Source organism: Pongo abelii, chromosome X (assembly GCF_028885655.2).
Source record: "Pongo abelii isolate AG06213 chromosome X, NHGRI_mPonAbe1-v2.0_pri, whole genome shotgun sequence".
NCBI lineage: Eukaryota > Metazoa > Chordata > Mammalia > Primates > Hominidae > Pongo > Pongo abelii.
Genome location: NC_072008.2, coordinates 13,976,031 through 13,991,295, shown reverse-complemented (window position 1 = coordinate 13,991,295; position 15,265 = coordinate 13,976,031). Strand labels below are relative to the sequence as shown.

General features: G+C 41.4%; 1 protein-coding gene across 1 annotated transcript in view; it reads left to right on the top strand.

The window, feature by feature from the left end:
- Nucleotides 1-220: 220 nt before the first annotated feature.
- The window catches only part of GPM6B (glycoprotein M6B), a gene marked incomplete at its 5' end in the record, with an annotated part of 165,815 nt that continues 150,770 nt past the window's right edge, over nt 221-15,265 (top strand). The window contains 1 exon segment of the mRNA NM_001135409.1: nt 221-353. Within this exon segment, the coding sequence (NP_001128881.1) occupies nt 350-353 (4 nt within the window).

Below are 15,265 nucleotides of genomic sequence, written 5' to 3'. Positions count from 1 at the left end.
CCCCTTGGCGCTCGCCCGGGGGTCCCAGAGGAAGCCGCGAGCTTTGCCTGCAGACTCCGCGCGCCCGCTGCCCCCAATCGGGCCCTAGCTCCGGGCGCACAAAGCCCCCGGCGCTGACGTCAGGGCCCCTCTCCGCGCGGCCGGCCCCCAGTGCAGGCGGAGCCGCGCCGCGCTCCCACCCCGGCCAGGAGCTAGGAGCCAGCGGCCAGCCCCGCGCAGCGCAGCGCAGCCCGCAGGAGCCCGGTCAGCGCACGTGCCCGCGAGACCTGCAAACTTGTGCCACCGGCTCTGCCCGTCCCCGGGGAGCCCGAACGCCCGCAGCCCGCACCCCTCCCGCCAGTCTCCAGCCATGGGTAAGCGAGCGCGCTGGCTCCGCGCCACGGCCACGGTCTCACGCCCCCGCCCCGGGAGGGCGCGCCCTTCCGAGGGTCCCGCCCCTCCCCCCGCTCAGGTGGCGCCTCCTCGGCCACCTCCGCGACGAAGCCGGGACGCTGGAGGTGGGAGGGGCGCGGCGCAGGTGTCCGGAACGCCCAGGTGCGCCTCCCTGTTGTATCCTGTGGGGGGTGGTCCCCACTCCGGCTGCGGCCAGGCTGCACCCCCGCACGTGCGGCTCGCGGGAGCCTAAGAGCTGGGTCCCCGGGAGGGGTTGCAGAGAGAACAGACGGCGCGTCCCGGGCTAGTGCTTTATTTTAAGGAGCCAGTAGAGAGTAGCTTCTTGCCCGTTTCCCGGGACGCTCTCCCTGTCGCCCGAGCTCCCAGTCCAGTCCTGCCCTGCCCCGCCCTGCCGTGGTTCTGTTCTCCTTAAGCCCGCGCGAAACAAACACCCGGTTCCCCAAGCCTGGGGTCTTCCGGGAGCTCATTTCGAAACCATCACCCTTGAAACCAGGAAAGTGGCAGGAGAGAGGGACAGCATGGGAAGGAGGCTGAGTCTCTCCTCTTTGTCCCTTGTTCCAACTATCAAAATGCGGCCCGGGCTCAGGTGGAGACGGGGTGCTGAGCGGGTTCCAATGCAACGGGGGAACGACTAGCAACGGCAAAAGGCTCAGCTCCGGAGGGTGAAAATCTGAAATCTCCAACCTGGCCTGAGGCTGGTGTAAGGCGGCTGTAGAATTCTTTTTGTCACTTCCTAACACCTTGAAATGCTGCCGTCAGCAGCATGTCGTTAAGTGAGGACTCTGTATTGGGAGGAAAACTCATTCCGCAGCACTCCTGAAAACGTGTGACAGCTGTGCTTGGGAAAGGGTTTTTCTCTTCCTGCTCCGTTATCTTTCTCTAGTGACAGACTCCAGCCACAAGCCACAAAGACTATGAAGAGCATTCCTAACGAGGACATCAGTGGGTTTAACCATTGCGAGTTACTGGTGAGGGCTTGGGAATTGCTTGCTCGCTCCTCCCCTTCCCCTAATCATTTATCCCCCTCTTTCACATTATCTCTGCTATTGTGTGTAGGGGGGGCGATAATTTTGTACTGATTAAAATTTTGGTGAGGAGTAAAGGGGGCACTTTTTTGCATTTCAAAGGAAGCTCAAATAATTTTCTAGTTTACATTTTTAAAAAATTTACTAGGTGATCAAAATATGAAAGGAGGTAAGGCCCACCAAATCCAACAGGAAAATTTCTTTCTAAAAAGTTAGGCAAGAACTAGCATAAGATCCTTCTAGAAAGGGCAGAATCGAGTGGCCTGTAACTCAGGTTCCTACTTCTCTTAATGTCCCCCATGTGAGCAGTCAAACCATTCAACCTCCGTTTTAAATGAGGCTCATACACAAAATGAGGCTCAGAGGATGACTGCTACTCAGCCTGTGATCACTTTGGTGATAATTGCCACCAAAGATGTTACAGTTACGAACAAGTGTGGTATTGAGGAAAGCATCAACTACTTTTTCTGAAATCGTTATTTTAATTTAACGCTAGGCATTTGGATTTGTACGTGGAATTATCACACGGGGACCTTCTTCAGAATAGCTTTCACCATACTTTGGACTGATTTAGGGGTAGGGTGGGCTTCATTTTTAAATAGGTGTGGAGTTGGGTGCATTTCTCATGAAGCAAAGGCCCGAGACAGGGACCTGTTCTTAAGGAAGTACTTTGTGTTTTGGACAATTGTTGGCTCCACATTTCAATTGCCAATTTATGTTAATTTGTGCATACTTCACTGGTTCTGGCAGTATCCTTGGTTTTGGTTTTAGTTTTTACATTAAAAAGAAAGTTCCCTTCGTGTAAAAAAGGAAACATACTGATTTCCTTTGGTAGACTCTTTGTAAATACACCACAGGGCCATGAACTGGTTTTATTTTTCCAGATGTTTTTAATTACCGTACATCCTCTTATGAATGTTTTAATTGAAATGATTTAACGTTGGGAAAATTCTGACCATTGGCCCATTAAGTCGGGACTTTGGTTCTTAATACAATCAGTTCCTTAACCAGGATCAGTTAATTTACTGGTAAAATAAATGAGGTTTGTAGAAATAAAAGTGCCTTCAGACTCAAATTTTAAGGTATTTACAATCTTTAACCTAAAAATAAAATAATGAGTAGTGGTGATATGTATAATTTCACTTTTCATTACATCTTGAAAGAAAACATGGGTTTTTAATTGTTAAGCCAGTTTTTTTATAGCCTTAAGATGTAATTCACATATCATACAATTCACACGTTTAAGTATACAAGTCAGTGGTCTTCAGTATATTCAGATTTGTGCAGCCATCACTACTATCTAACGTTAGAACATTGTCATCAACCCCAAAAAGAAATCTTGTACCCATTTAGCAGTCACTCCTCATTCTCTTCTCCCCCCAGCCCCTGGCAACCACTAACCTACTTTCTGTCTCTATGGATTTGCCTCTTCTGGAGGGTTCAGGTAAATGGAATGAGCCAATTGATGTTTGAAGTGTATTTGACTGTTCAGTAACTTTGGTTGTTTTGCTCAATGAGATGTTGCTGTATTGTGTATGCAGTACGCTACCTAAATGAGTGTGTTGAAACTAATTATTTCTCTGGCTGAAGGGTTCCATGTTTGGCTGCACATATTCTGAAGGTGAGTGAGAGTGCACACACACAACACACAGACACACACATCCTTCAGTGTTAACTCTGGTTTTATCTGATAGGAACTTGCATTGCCCAACAGAATTTTGATTCTGTTACCTTGTTCATAGGCCTGAAGGCATAGCAATTAAGTGAATTCCATGTAATAACCTCTTATAAGGCATTTGTGGAATATCCAAGCTGCTTTAATATGGCTTATGTATCCAGAGAGAAATGTGGATTTTGTTTCTTTGCCTATAATTTTTTTATTTTTATTTATCTTTTGGAGACAGGGTCTCACTCTGTCCATGCTGTACTGCAGTGGCCTGATGTAATAACTCACTGTGGCCTGGAACTCCTGGGCTGAAGCAGTCGTCCCACCTCAGCCTCCCAAGTAGCTGGGACTACAGGCGTGTGTCACCATGCCCGATTAAGCTTTACATTTTTTTTTTTTTTTTGTAGAGATAGGGTATTGCTATGGTGCCCAAACTGGTCTCAAACTCCTGGCCTCAAGTGATCCTCCCTCCTCTGCTTCCCAAAGTGCTGGGATTACAGGCGTGAGCCACTGTGAGTGGCCAATTGCCTATAATTTTAAATGGAAACTGTATACGAAATGATCAGATACAACAAAATATTGAAATAATTGTTTCAACCCATTTTGTGGTAAGGAAGTTTTTATAAGGATTATGTATTTAAATGTCAATAATTTCACTAAATAGCATTTTAAAAATTTTGGTCTAGAGCAGTTCTTTTTAATATGTGTACAGATCATCTAATGATCTTGTTAAAAAAGCAGTGTCTGATTCAGTGGGCCTGGGTGGGGCCTGAGTTTCTGCATTTGTAACAAGCTCCCAGGGGGTGCTCATGCTATGCTCCTGGTTCCTGGAGCCAGGAAGCAAAGAAGGCTGTTAAGCAGAGAGGCCCTGGTGCCTGCCCCAGCTTGCCCACTAGTTTGCTGTGTGATCTTGGGTAAATCATTTTCTCTTCTTAATTTTAGTTGACTATAAAATAAAAGAATTTGATGAAATTATTTCTTTGGGTCTTTACAGGTCAACCAATATGTAATTTAGAAAAAAAGAAATGAGAGAGTAATGTTATGCTTGAAAAACACGAGAAAACAGCTCCCTGATGGTCTAAACACTACTTGAATGCATGAAGCCAGTATCAGAAGTGTCATCTGTAGTTGGGTTAAATGCTGGCATCTTTGATGTGCATGCTTCCAGTATGATTGGCCCTTCTCCAAGGGAACTGGTGGAGGAAGCTATAATGTTCTCCCTCTTTAACACTCCCAGCTTTGGCTTCTCCTGACTTCTTCTCCTTAAATCCCTTTCTTCCCCGACATCCAGGCTCAAGCCACCCTCAGAGGCTGCACTCAGAAAGAAGCACGCTGAAGACCCATAATGCAATGCTTGGTTCTGGAAGCTTGCTCAGGAATTCAGATGCAGTGGGAGACAAAAAGGAATGGAATCCTTCTGAATAACTGGGCAGGAAGTGATCCCAGAATATGCTAGCTTCCCTCCCTCTGAGTCTAAAGATCTAGTAAGGAGCCCACCCTTGGATCTTGGAGAGAGCTCCCTTTTAATATCGGGACACAAACCGACATTTTGAGTAAACCTCATAGTCGAATACCAGGGAGTACCGTTTGTGACAAACAAGAAGTCATTAATTCTTTATTATATTTTTGCTTTAACGAAAGCTGTTGACCAAACCACCTGGCTTCTCCAAGGGCTTCTTGGAGAAAACCCTTATCTGCTACATCCAGGACCAAGCAGCTGGATGGTTTATTGAAAATGCCAAAGGGATGAATCATAAAACATGCCACATATGTAGCCTAAACATTTTGTTTAACTTTAAACATTAATTTGCTGATATTTTATTGTAGAGTCAAGGCCTTTGCTTTGAGTGCAAGGACCTGATTGGAGTTCCTAGAAGTCTTTCTTACATTAAATCACAGCCAAAATTCATTGGCTTCTGATTTTCAGCTTCAGATTCTTACATTAAAGTAGAATGAAAACCTAAAGGCATTGGGAACCAATCTCTAGGCAGAATCCCTTTATATCACCTACTCCACTCCCCTTAAACCTTTAAATTTGCCTGTACTTACTTTTGCAACTATTTTCTCAAGTGACTCATTTTTGTTAAGACTCTCCAAAGTAATCAACCTGGTTTTCAAAGAAAGGAAAAAACTCTCTTTTGGCACTCCTATTTTATTAGTTTATGTAATATTGAATTAAGTTTCATAATTCTAGTAACAAGTACAACTGGCGTAAACAGGTTTGGGAACAAACACCACTGACTCTTCTTAAGTACACTACTGGGGGGAGAAGCAGTACATAGATATATTGCAAAAGAGCCTACAACCCAAGTTCTGGACAATGATGAGTATGGTTTAGAAAAAGAATGGAGCATATGGGGTAAATGGGTGGGGTCCTTTAGGTAAACATTGGTAAGAGAGCATCTGGTATATTTTGAGCCATCATCATTCATTTAATAATTTTAACATGATGACTGGCTTGTTAGTGTTTTTAATATACTTCTTTCTGTTCAAATACCAAATTTGTCAAGAGCAGACATCGTTTCATTCATTGTTATACCCCGGTGTTCATTGGAATGATTGGCATATTGTAGGTGTTCCACAAATATTTGTTTAAAAATGAGGATTCATATGCATTTTATTAAGATCTATCAACATTAAAATTATAGATTTCAAGGTATTTAAATTAACATTGATGTACTGCAAACTCTGGTAAACTATGCTAAATTAAATAGGGTAAATTACATAAATTATTGTTCTTTAATAATATTAATACTTTTATCACAGAATAACAATTTCAGAGCTTGAAGTTGCTTTAGAAGTAATTTGATTGCTGCCAGGCACACAGACACAAAAACAATTGAAAGAGCAGTTTGGATGTTCTTTCATTAGGTTTTTTTTTTGCCTTGAGCTTTTTTTCTTCTGCTGCTATAAAATACTTTTCTTTCTCTGGTGAAAAGTACTTCCTTCTCATCAGGTTTTTGAAGTTCTGGAAAGATTGGGGTTGAAGGCTTTGTTTCCGTGAAACTCATTATTGCCCTGAGGATTAAAAGGCAATGGCAGCTTTGTGTTTCCATCCTCACCGTGTGTATTAGGGTTAAACGAGTACCTACCACAATATCATGCAACTAGCATGTGCCAGTCTCTAAGCCTTTGAATTCCTGTCACATGTCCATCACCATGGGGCTCTCGAGAATATTGGACAGCTGCTCACTCAGCAAGCATTCACAGAGTCCTGTTCAGATGAGCCAAGTACTGTGCTAAGTCTTGAAGCAGAAAATAAACAAGACTCTGTTCTCAAATAACCACAGTCATTTCTGAAAGGCAGATAAACAACTGTAATAAAAGTACAAGATCCTGTAGGAAAAAGAATATCTGTCTGAGGAAAAAAGGGGAGAGGTGGTATTTCAAAGAGGGATTCCCTAGGGAGGCAGTTACTTTAAATCTGAGAGTCTTCAAGGATGAGCAGGAAGATGGGGGTCAGGGTGTCCAGGTGTCTGGGAGAGGATGGTCCAGGCCCTGGATACAAATGTATAAAAGCAGGAGCCGTGGCAGAGGCTGCTGTGTGGGTATGTTGAGTTGGGAATGGCCTCAATGTGGGGGAGTGGGGAGAGCTGAGGCCAGATTGTAAAGTACCAGGAGATAACTTGGTCGTTAGCCTGTTGGTCACAGAGAATCAGGAAGGGATTTTAAGCAGGTGCATGGCAGCTGGAGGGAAATGACAGTCTCCCCAAGGGGATAAAAGAAACCCACTGAGAGAATCATTTGTGTCTAACTATAAAATTCCAGATAAAAGTTTAGAAGGAGTTCTGATAAAGGTAAAACCTTGTGGCTTATATGAAGTTTCCAGTGGTGACTTAGATTTGAGGAGTGTTGAGAAGGGTGGAAGGGATTGGGATAACCCATGAAACAGGTAGGAGTGAGCAAGGTTTGTTGGGGGAATTCTGAAGAAACTGGCCTGGCCATAGCAGAGAGTAGGTATGGGAGAGAGTAGGAAATACGATTTGGTCAGGGAACTGAAAGCCAGATGGGAGTAATGAATTTTAGTTGATTACAAATGGACACATATAAATGAATCTTACAAAAATATTTAAATCTAGTCCATTGTCTCATCCCTCTTGAAAGAAGGAAGGGAAGTATTAGCTTTCTGGGATGGAAAGATATTGCGGTGATCTTTGGTGTGACTCCAGAGGGGTTGAGGATTGGAACAGAACCAACTTCCATGTATATTTATTTACTCGATTATTAATTTTATTTACTTTTTTCTCTTTCTTTTTTTTTTTTTTTTTGAGAAGGAGTCTCGCTCTGTAGCCCAGGCTGGAGTGCAGTGGTGTGATCTCGGCTTACTGCAAGCTCTGCCTCCTGAGTTCACGCCATTCTCTCGCCTCAGCCTCCGGAGTAGCTGGGACGACAGGCGCCCGCCACCACGCCCGGCTAATTTTTTGTATTTTTAGTAGAGATGGGGTTTCACCATGTTAGCCTGACCTTGTGATCCGCCCGCCTTGGCCTCCCAAAGTGCTGGGATTACAGGCGTGATGGATTACTAATTTTAAAAGTGGGATTTGTTGTTGTTTTGTTTTTGTTTTTTTGAGACAGTCTAATTCTGTCACCCAGGCTGAAGTGCAATGGTGCGATCTCAGCTCACTGCAACCTCAGCCTCTTGGGTCCAAGCGATTCTCCTGTCTCAGCCTCCAAAGTAACTGGGATTACAGGTATGCACCACCATGCCTGGCTAATTTTTTGTATTTTTAGTAGATACAGATTTCACCATGTTGGCCAGGCTGGTCTTGAGCTACTGACCTCAGGTGATCTGCCCACCTCAGCCTCCCAAAGTGCTGGGATTACAGGTGTGAGCCACTGTGCCCGCCATTTTTTTTTTCTTAAATATTTGCAAGAATTTACCAGTGAAGCCAGTTGGGTCTGGAGTTTTCTTTGTAGAAATGTTTAAGTTATGAAGTGTATTTCTTTAGCAGAGGACTATTCAGACTTTCTCTTTGTTTCAATTTTGGTAAATTGTGGTTTTCAAGGGCTTTGTGCATTTTATCTAAGTTATTTGTTGGCATAAAGTTGTTCATAATATTTTGTATTATCTGTTTAATCCTGTTATCTATAGTATCTGTAGTGATGTTCCCTTGTTCATTTCTTTTTTTTTTTTTTTTTGAGACGGAGTCTCGCTCTGTTGCCCAGGCTGGAGTGCAGTGGCACGATCTCAGCTCACTGCAAGCTTCACCTCCCGGGTTCATGCCATTCTCCTGCCTCAGTCTCTTGAGTAGCTGGGACTACAGGTGCCCACCACCACGCCTGGCTAATTTTTTGTATTTTTAGTAGAGACGGGGTTTCACCGTGTTAGCCAGGGTGGTCTCGATCTCCTGACCTTGTGATCCGCCCGCCTTGGCCTCCCAAAGTGCTGGTATTATAGGTGTGAGCCACCGTGCCCGGCCTCCCTTGTTCATTTCTAGTGATGTAGGTAATTGGTATTCTCATTATTTTTCTTGATCAATATTTCTAAAATTTATTTTAATAGCTTGATACTTACATGTAATAATTATATCTGATAGGTAAGTTGACCACTTAATGAAAAAGGAGTACATTTTCTAGTAATCAAAAATAGAATTTAAGTGTCTAAAAGTAAGAATTGCTTACTTGGTTAGAAAAAAATAAAATCTGCCAAAAGAAAAAGTATTTAAACCTGATCTTTGGAATTTTACTCTTAATGGCTGTATATAATTCAGTATATTTGAACTTGGTATAACAAGATCTATTATAAACAATCTTGAGTTAGAGTAGATCTTGAGTTGAGCTTAGTATTTGCTCAGGTATTTATTTGTTTAGTTTTTGTAGGACTGTTAAATTCTATTTTCTTCTTTGGACCAACCGGAGATAGATACTAAAATAAAAGAAGTCCTTTTTTCTTCCCTTCTAAGTATACTTTTAGAGCAGGGTTTCTCAACCTCAGCACTATTGACATTTTGGGCTGGATGATTCTTTGTTGGGGGAGTATGAGGGCTGTCCTGCGCATTGTAGAGTGTTTTGCAGCATCTGTGTTCTCTACATACTACATGTTGTAACAGTCCTCTAGTTGTAACAACCAAAAATGTCTCCAGACATTGCCAGATAACCCAGGGAGGGAGGAGGGGAGCACCATATTGATAACCACTACTTAAAGGGTAAGAGGGATTGAAAACCTTTTGTTTCTCACAGTATCATAAAATCTGAGTAGTAGCATTGTTGAGAACTTGGTTGAGCACATCTGCAGAATGGGAGGATTTCTTGTTTAAAAGGTTTTTCCTTCCAAAAGGAATGCTTGTTTTTTTTTAGTTGAAGGAAGTTTTTTGTTTTTTTTTTTTAATCTTTTTCTTACGTCATCAGAGAATCTGGAGATATAATGTGGAGCTTTGCAGACCACCTAAGTCATTCTTGCTTGGAGTAAAATGGTGCCTAAACCATCTCGATAATGAGGCCAACCTCCTGGGGAAATAGTGTGCCTGGCTTTCCTTGGTAACTTCTTCTAATGATTAGTGCACCTTATCTCTAAAAGGACTGAATCTGTGAAGATCCTTTTGCTTACTAAAATAGTTTTCATTATCTTTTGTTCTCATTAAGTGGAAAGACATGAAGGATCTAGTCACATCCTTAGTTACCTTGATGGCCTTTCCAAATTTAGAATTCATCTTCTTAGCTGTAATCAAATCTACCCAGATTAAGCCCTTAAGGCAACCTTCCTGAACGTTCCATCCTTAGTCATGTCTTCATTACATTTGTTCATGTGTTTGAGAGATGCAGGAGTTGGAAGAGAACGGACAGATTTCACCCTTGTTTAGAGATCCGTTTTCTATAGCCATTGATCTCTGCCATTCCTACATCCCAGCCCCCACAACCTAGACTCCTCCCTGCAAATGGAGACTATAAGTCAGTGTTTTCTGAGACATCTGACCATACTTGCAAAATAGTTCCAGCGTAAAAAGAACAAGAACATTAGAAGCGAGGGTCAGAAGGAGCCTAGAAAACCTGCTATATTGTATGTGCATTGGGTCGCTGTTTTAGATTTAGAAATGTTTCACAATGTCTTCCTGAAAAGAATGTTTAAATGGTGGATTTTAAGATGGGCGCTTAAATTCAGGCATCTGTTCCTTCACACAATGGGCAAAGAATGGAAACGTAATTAGCAATGTAAGTCAAGCTCTTAAGATAACGTGATTTGATGCAGTACTTTATATTTTCCTTTTTGTTTTCTCATTTGGCATATTCTGACAGTTTCCATGGTAATTAAAAAGAATTTGGGACCTTAAAGGGATGAATTTCCATCCTATGAATTATTACCATTTTGCGAAGCCACTGTACCGGTTTACTAAAAACTGTTTTGAGCTCTATTATATGATGTCGCAAATATTTTTAGATGTTTTGTAAGAGGCACAAATATTATAAAATCATTAAAAATTGTTATTGAAGTATAATATGTATACATGAAAAGTGGGTAAATCATAAGTGTACAGCTTAATAAGTTTTTATAAATGTAACCAGCAGTTAGATTAATAAGCAGAACATTACCAGCCCCTTAGAAGCCTCCTCAGGCTGCCTTACAGATATACCCGATCAAGGCTAATCACCCCTAATTTCTGTCAGCAGAGCTTTGCACTTTATATAAATGGAATAATACAGTATGAGCTCTTGTGACTGGTGTGTCTTGCTCAACATTTGATAACATTATTTTGAAACAGGAGGATGTTTTCTGTCTGGAAAAGAGATCTGCTTCTAAATCATTATGGTTAAAAGCATTTATTAAATGCTTTCGTGTGTAGAACCGTACTAGGAAGTACACATATCATTGGTTCCTATCCTTTATTTTAAGTGGAAAGCATTGACACAGCAGCTGTGAGAAGGACTTTGAAAATCCTTGATGTAAGATGAGATAGATACATGAAAACATGTATACAGCTGGAGAGATTAGAAAAATAAAGTGTGCCCATTATCCCCTTCAGAAATGGAAAGTACATTTTGAGGAGTTGTGAAGGAAGACAAAGCTGTAAGTGTTGCATACTTATTCAGGATTTGAGCAACGTGAATGCTTGCTAACTTCAGGACTTAAGGATGTAATAGATGTTGAGGCCTGCCTCCTCCCAATTAGTTTCCTGCAGAAGGTGAAATTTTAGGAATTGTTTGAATTAACAGTAGTTAGTGAATCTTTGGCTAGTGGATATTCCAAATGGAGTAGAGGTGTGGACAAAGGCCCAAAGGCCTGGGATGATTTCTGGTTTTCATTCTGAAAATGGAACTACATAGGAAATTGTGGTTTGCCAGTTGACTTTTCTTCTCGTTTGTTTGGACTTAGACAATAATACTTTGCCTATGTTCCTTCAGTGAGGAACTTTCTCATCTTCTTAACCAGAGTAAATGATGCAGTCAGCAAAATGAATGCTTTGTCACCACACCGAACTAGCTTTAAATCGTATGGTGTTACCACTGCTTCTCAAGTGGTGGTATCAATTTATACTCTCACCAGGAGTGAATGAGCATTCCAGCTTCTCTGTATCTTTACCAGCATTTGCTATTGTCACATTATTTTTTCAAATAGCTGATAGGTATGAAGTGCTATTTCATTGTTTTTTTTTTATGTTGAATTTCTCTAGAGAGGTTGAAAGTTTTTTGTAGGTTATTGTCCATTTGGGTTTTCTCTTCCATTTAGATCCTTATTTGTATTTGTCTTGATTTGTAGTAGTTCTTTATGCCTTCTATGTACTAATCCTTAGTTAAAATGTGTTTTCAATATCATCTTCCTCTCTATGGCTTATCTTTTAACTTTGTTGAGTACATCTTTTGTTGTACTAAATCTTTTTTATTATAATAAAGTCCTAATTATCAATCTTTTCCTTTAATTTTTTATGACTTGTGCTTTTTATCTTTGCCTTGTTTTAAAATTGTTTCTATCCCCAAAGTCATGAAAATGTTCTTCTAATCCTCAGTATTTTCTAAAAGAAAGTTTTTCTAAAATCACGCTTTTCACTTTTCAGCCTGTATTCCATTGGGATTCTATTTTTTGGTATAGTTTTAGATAGAAAGCTATTTTTAAAAATTGTTTATTTCCTATACAGAAATACCATGTACTTAATAATTCACTCTTTCCCCCCGATAATATCTATATCTGTACTTCCTTACTATATGTGTGAGTACATCTATGGACTTCATTCTGTTCCTTGATCTGTTTTGGTATCTCTGTGCTATTATTACACTGTCTTCATTACTATAGATTTAGAATAAGCCTGGCTATTTCTTAGAAGAAATTTTCCCCTTTTGCTCTTCTTTAAAAGTGACCTATTCTTGATCCTCTGCTTTTTTTTTTTTTTTTTTTTTTTGAGACGGAGTCTCGCTCTGTGTCACCCAGGCTGGAGTGCAGTGGCGCAATCTGGGCTCACTGCAAGCTCCGCCTCCCGGGTTCACGCCATTCTCCTTCCTCAGCCTCCTGAGTAGCTGGGACTACAGGCGCCCGCCACCACGCCTGGCTAATGTTTTTGTATTTTTAGTAGAGATGGGGTTTCACCATGTTAGCCAGGATGGTCTCAATCTCCTGACCTCGTGATCCACCTGCCTCAGTCTCCCAAAGTGCTGGGATTAGAGGTGTGAGCCACGGCGCCTGGCCAGAATAATTTCATGATAGTCAATGTATTTACTATATTAAGTCTTTCATTTGTGTATATGGTATATCTCTTCATACATTTAGATTTTCTTTTGTACCCCAAGATAATGTTTTTGCATACCTTTAAAAATTTTATTTCAAGGTCCCTCATAGTTTTTGTGGCATTTTTTAAAGGTAAAATGTAAGGTAATCCCAGTGCTTTGGGAGGCCAAGGCAGGAGGATCACTTGGTGCCAGGAGTTTGGGCAACATAGCGAGACCCTATCTCTCCAAAAAAAAAAAAAAAAGCCAGACATGCTGGCGCCTGCCTGTAGTTCCAGCTACTTGGGAAACAGAGGTGGGAGGATTGCTTGAGCTGAGGACTTTAAGGTTACAGTGAACTATGAACATGCCATTGCACTCCAGCCTGGGTGACAGAATGACACTCTGTTTCTAAAAAATAAAAAAAGTAAAGCAATTAGGATTAAATCTAATTCCATGCAATGCCATGGTTCCCTTCCATAGACCTGTGACTTCTGAAAGTCCAGCTGGATGGACAAACTTGTTCAGATTAGCATAGAAACTGTGAAGGGAAGCTGATTCTGAGTTATCACATACCAGCCTGGTCATAAGAGCTGTATATGGTAGCTCTGTGACTATGTCCCAGAACCTGCTGAGCAGCAAACGTATGGGATGCATCATGGGCTGCATCCTTTGAATAGAATTTCATCTCTTCCTGGAAGAGAACAGAATCCATCATCACTGAGGGAAAACTCAGTTTCTAAGCTGAGTTTTAGCTGCTTGCTTGTGCTGTATTTTCCAACTAGTAGTATTTTCATGAAAGATATTGATTTCATTGTCATATTGATGCAGAATGAGAAGTCAAATCAGTTGTTCTACTAGTTCAAGAATAAAATCTGTTTGCCAGTGGAAGACAAAGCTAGTGGGTAACATACCAAAATTAATTTTGCTTACCTGATATTTTCTCCAAGAGCAGGGAGCCCATGAGTCCTGGGAGTCACATGTTGAATGTTAAAACTTCCAAACAGTGATAGAGTTCACAATTTAGCTAAGAAGGGACCTCATCAAAGTCCACAGGAGTCCTGAAGATGGGATCCTGTTGTTTAGATATTTATGCAGAATACAAGAAAAGAGGAAACAGAGTTTGAGTTAGATATTAGAATATCCTTCCATTGAAGGTGGTTGTGGCCGGGCATGAAGGCTCACTCCTGATCCCAGCACTTCGAGAGGCCGAGGTGGGAGGATTGCTTGAGCCTAGCAGTTTGAGACCAGCCTAGGAAACATGGTAAGGCCCGTTTCTATTAAACTAAATTTTAAAAATTAGCCTGGCTGGTGATACGAACCTTTAGTCCCAGTTACTCAGGAGGCTGAGGTGAGAGAATTGCTTGAGCCTAGTAGATCAAGGCTGCAGTGAGCCATGATTGTGCCACTGCACTCCAGCCTGGGCGACAGAGTGAGACCTTGTCTCAAAAAAGAATAAAAAATAAAGGATCGATTTTATCCATTCACCAAATACTTGTTAGACTGAGTGCTAAGCTTGTAATAGAAGGATGGTTAAGTCATGATTTTCACACCCGGTGAGTGATTTGGTCCCATGCAGGTGAATTAAGGTTATATGCAGATGAGTCTGCTGTGTAGCAATTGTACTCTGTGTTGGCTAGTGATGACGTGTAACAGTTTCTGCCCTCAAGGCGCTCTGCCTTCATTGAGGATAGTCAACAAGGTAACACCTGTCATGATCCCATGTGGAAAACATTACGGATAAAACATAGGTGGAGGACCCACAGTGCCACTCAGTGGAGGTAAAATGCCTGGGAGGAGTCTTGGAGGGTGAACTAAAGTGAAATGAGATATTTTTACTTAAACCAACCTTCACCATATCATAACATAAGAAAATAAAAATCCTTAATATGTTAAAATGCAGATTTCTTCTATAAGAAAAATATGACCCGATGTGCACCATTACAGAGACCAAGTTTACATTCAAGAGGCAAATTCTTGGTTGAAAGAGAAAGAAAAAAGGCCAGTTTTTATTATCTTAGAGCAATGCGGCTAAAGTAACCCAGGAAAGATTTAATTGGAGCTCTTCTGTTCAAATGTTACTTCCATGTTTGGAGATGTTATTCATGATAATGAAATTTCCTTGGTCGATTCAAGATTACCTAGTTTCCCTAAGACATTTAATGGAAAACTTCTCCTGGCATATTTTACATAGCTGCTTACGCTGCGAAGAAGAGGCCAGCACTTGGGCTGTAGCAAGAGCTTGATTTATTCCGGAAAGCAGTTTATTCAGCCGTCAAATGAGATTATATGTGTGGCTGTTAGCCATCACTTCACAGAAATATTCTTATTCCTCAACAAGGCCTCAAACTTTTATTTATTTAAGGGCAACAAAAATCACAAATGTAGATTCTCCTAAAACATCTCTTTGGAAATGTGATTTTTCACAGGGTGCTGCCATTCCCTGTCTGCTGATGATGGCTACAACTAAACTGGACTGCCGGACGTTTTCCACATGTCACCTGCTGTCCTTGGGCAGCGGTATCCCCCACTAGCCAGCACACTTAGGTAT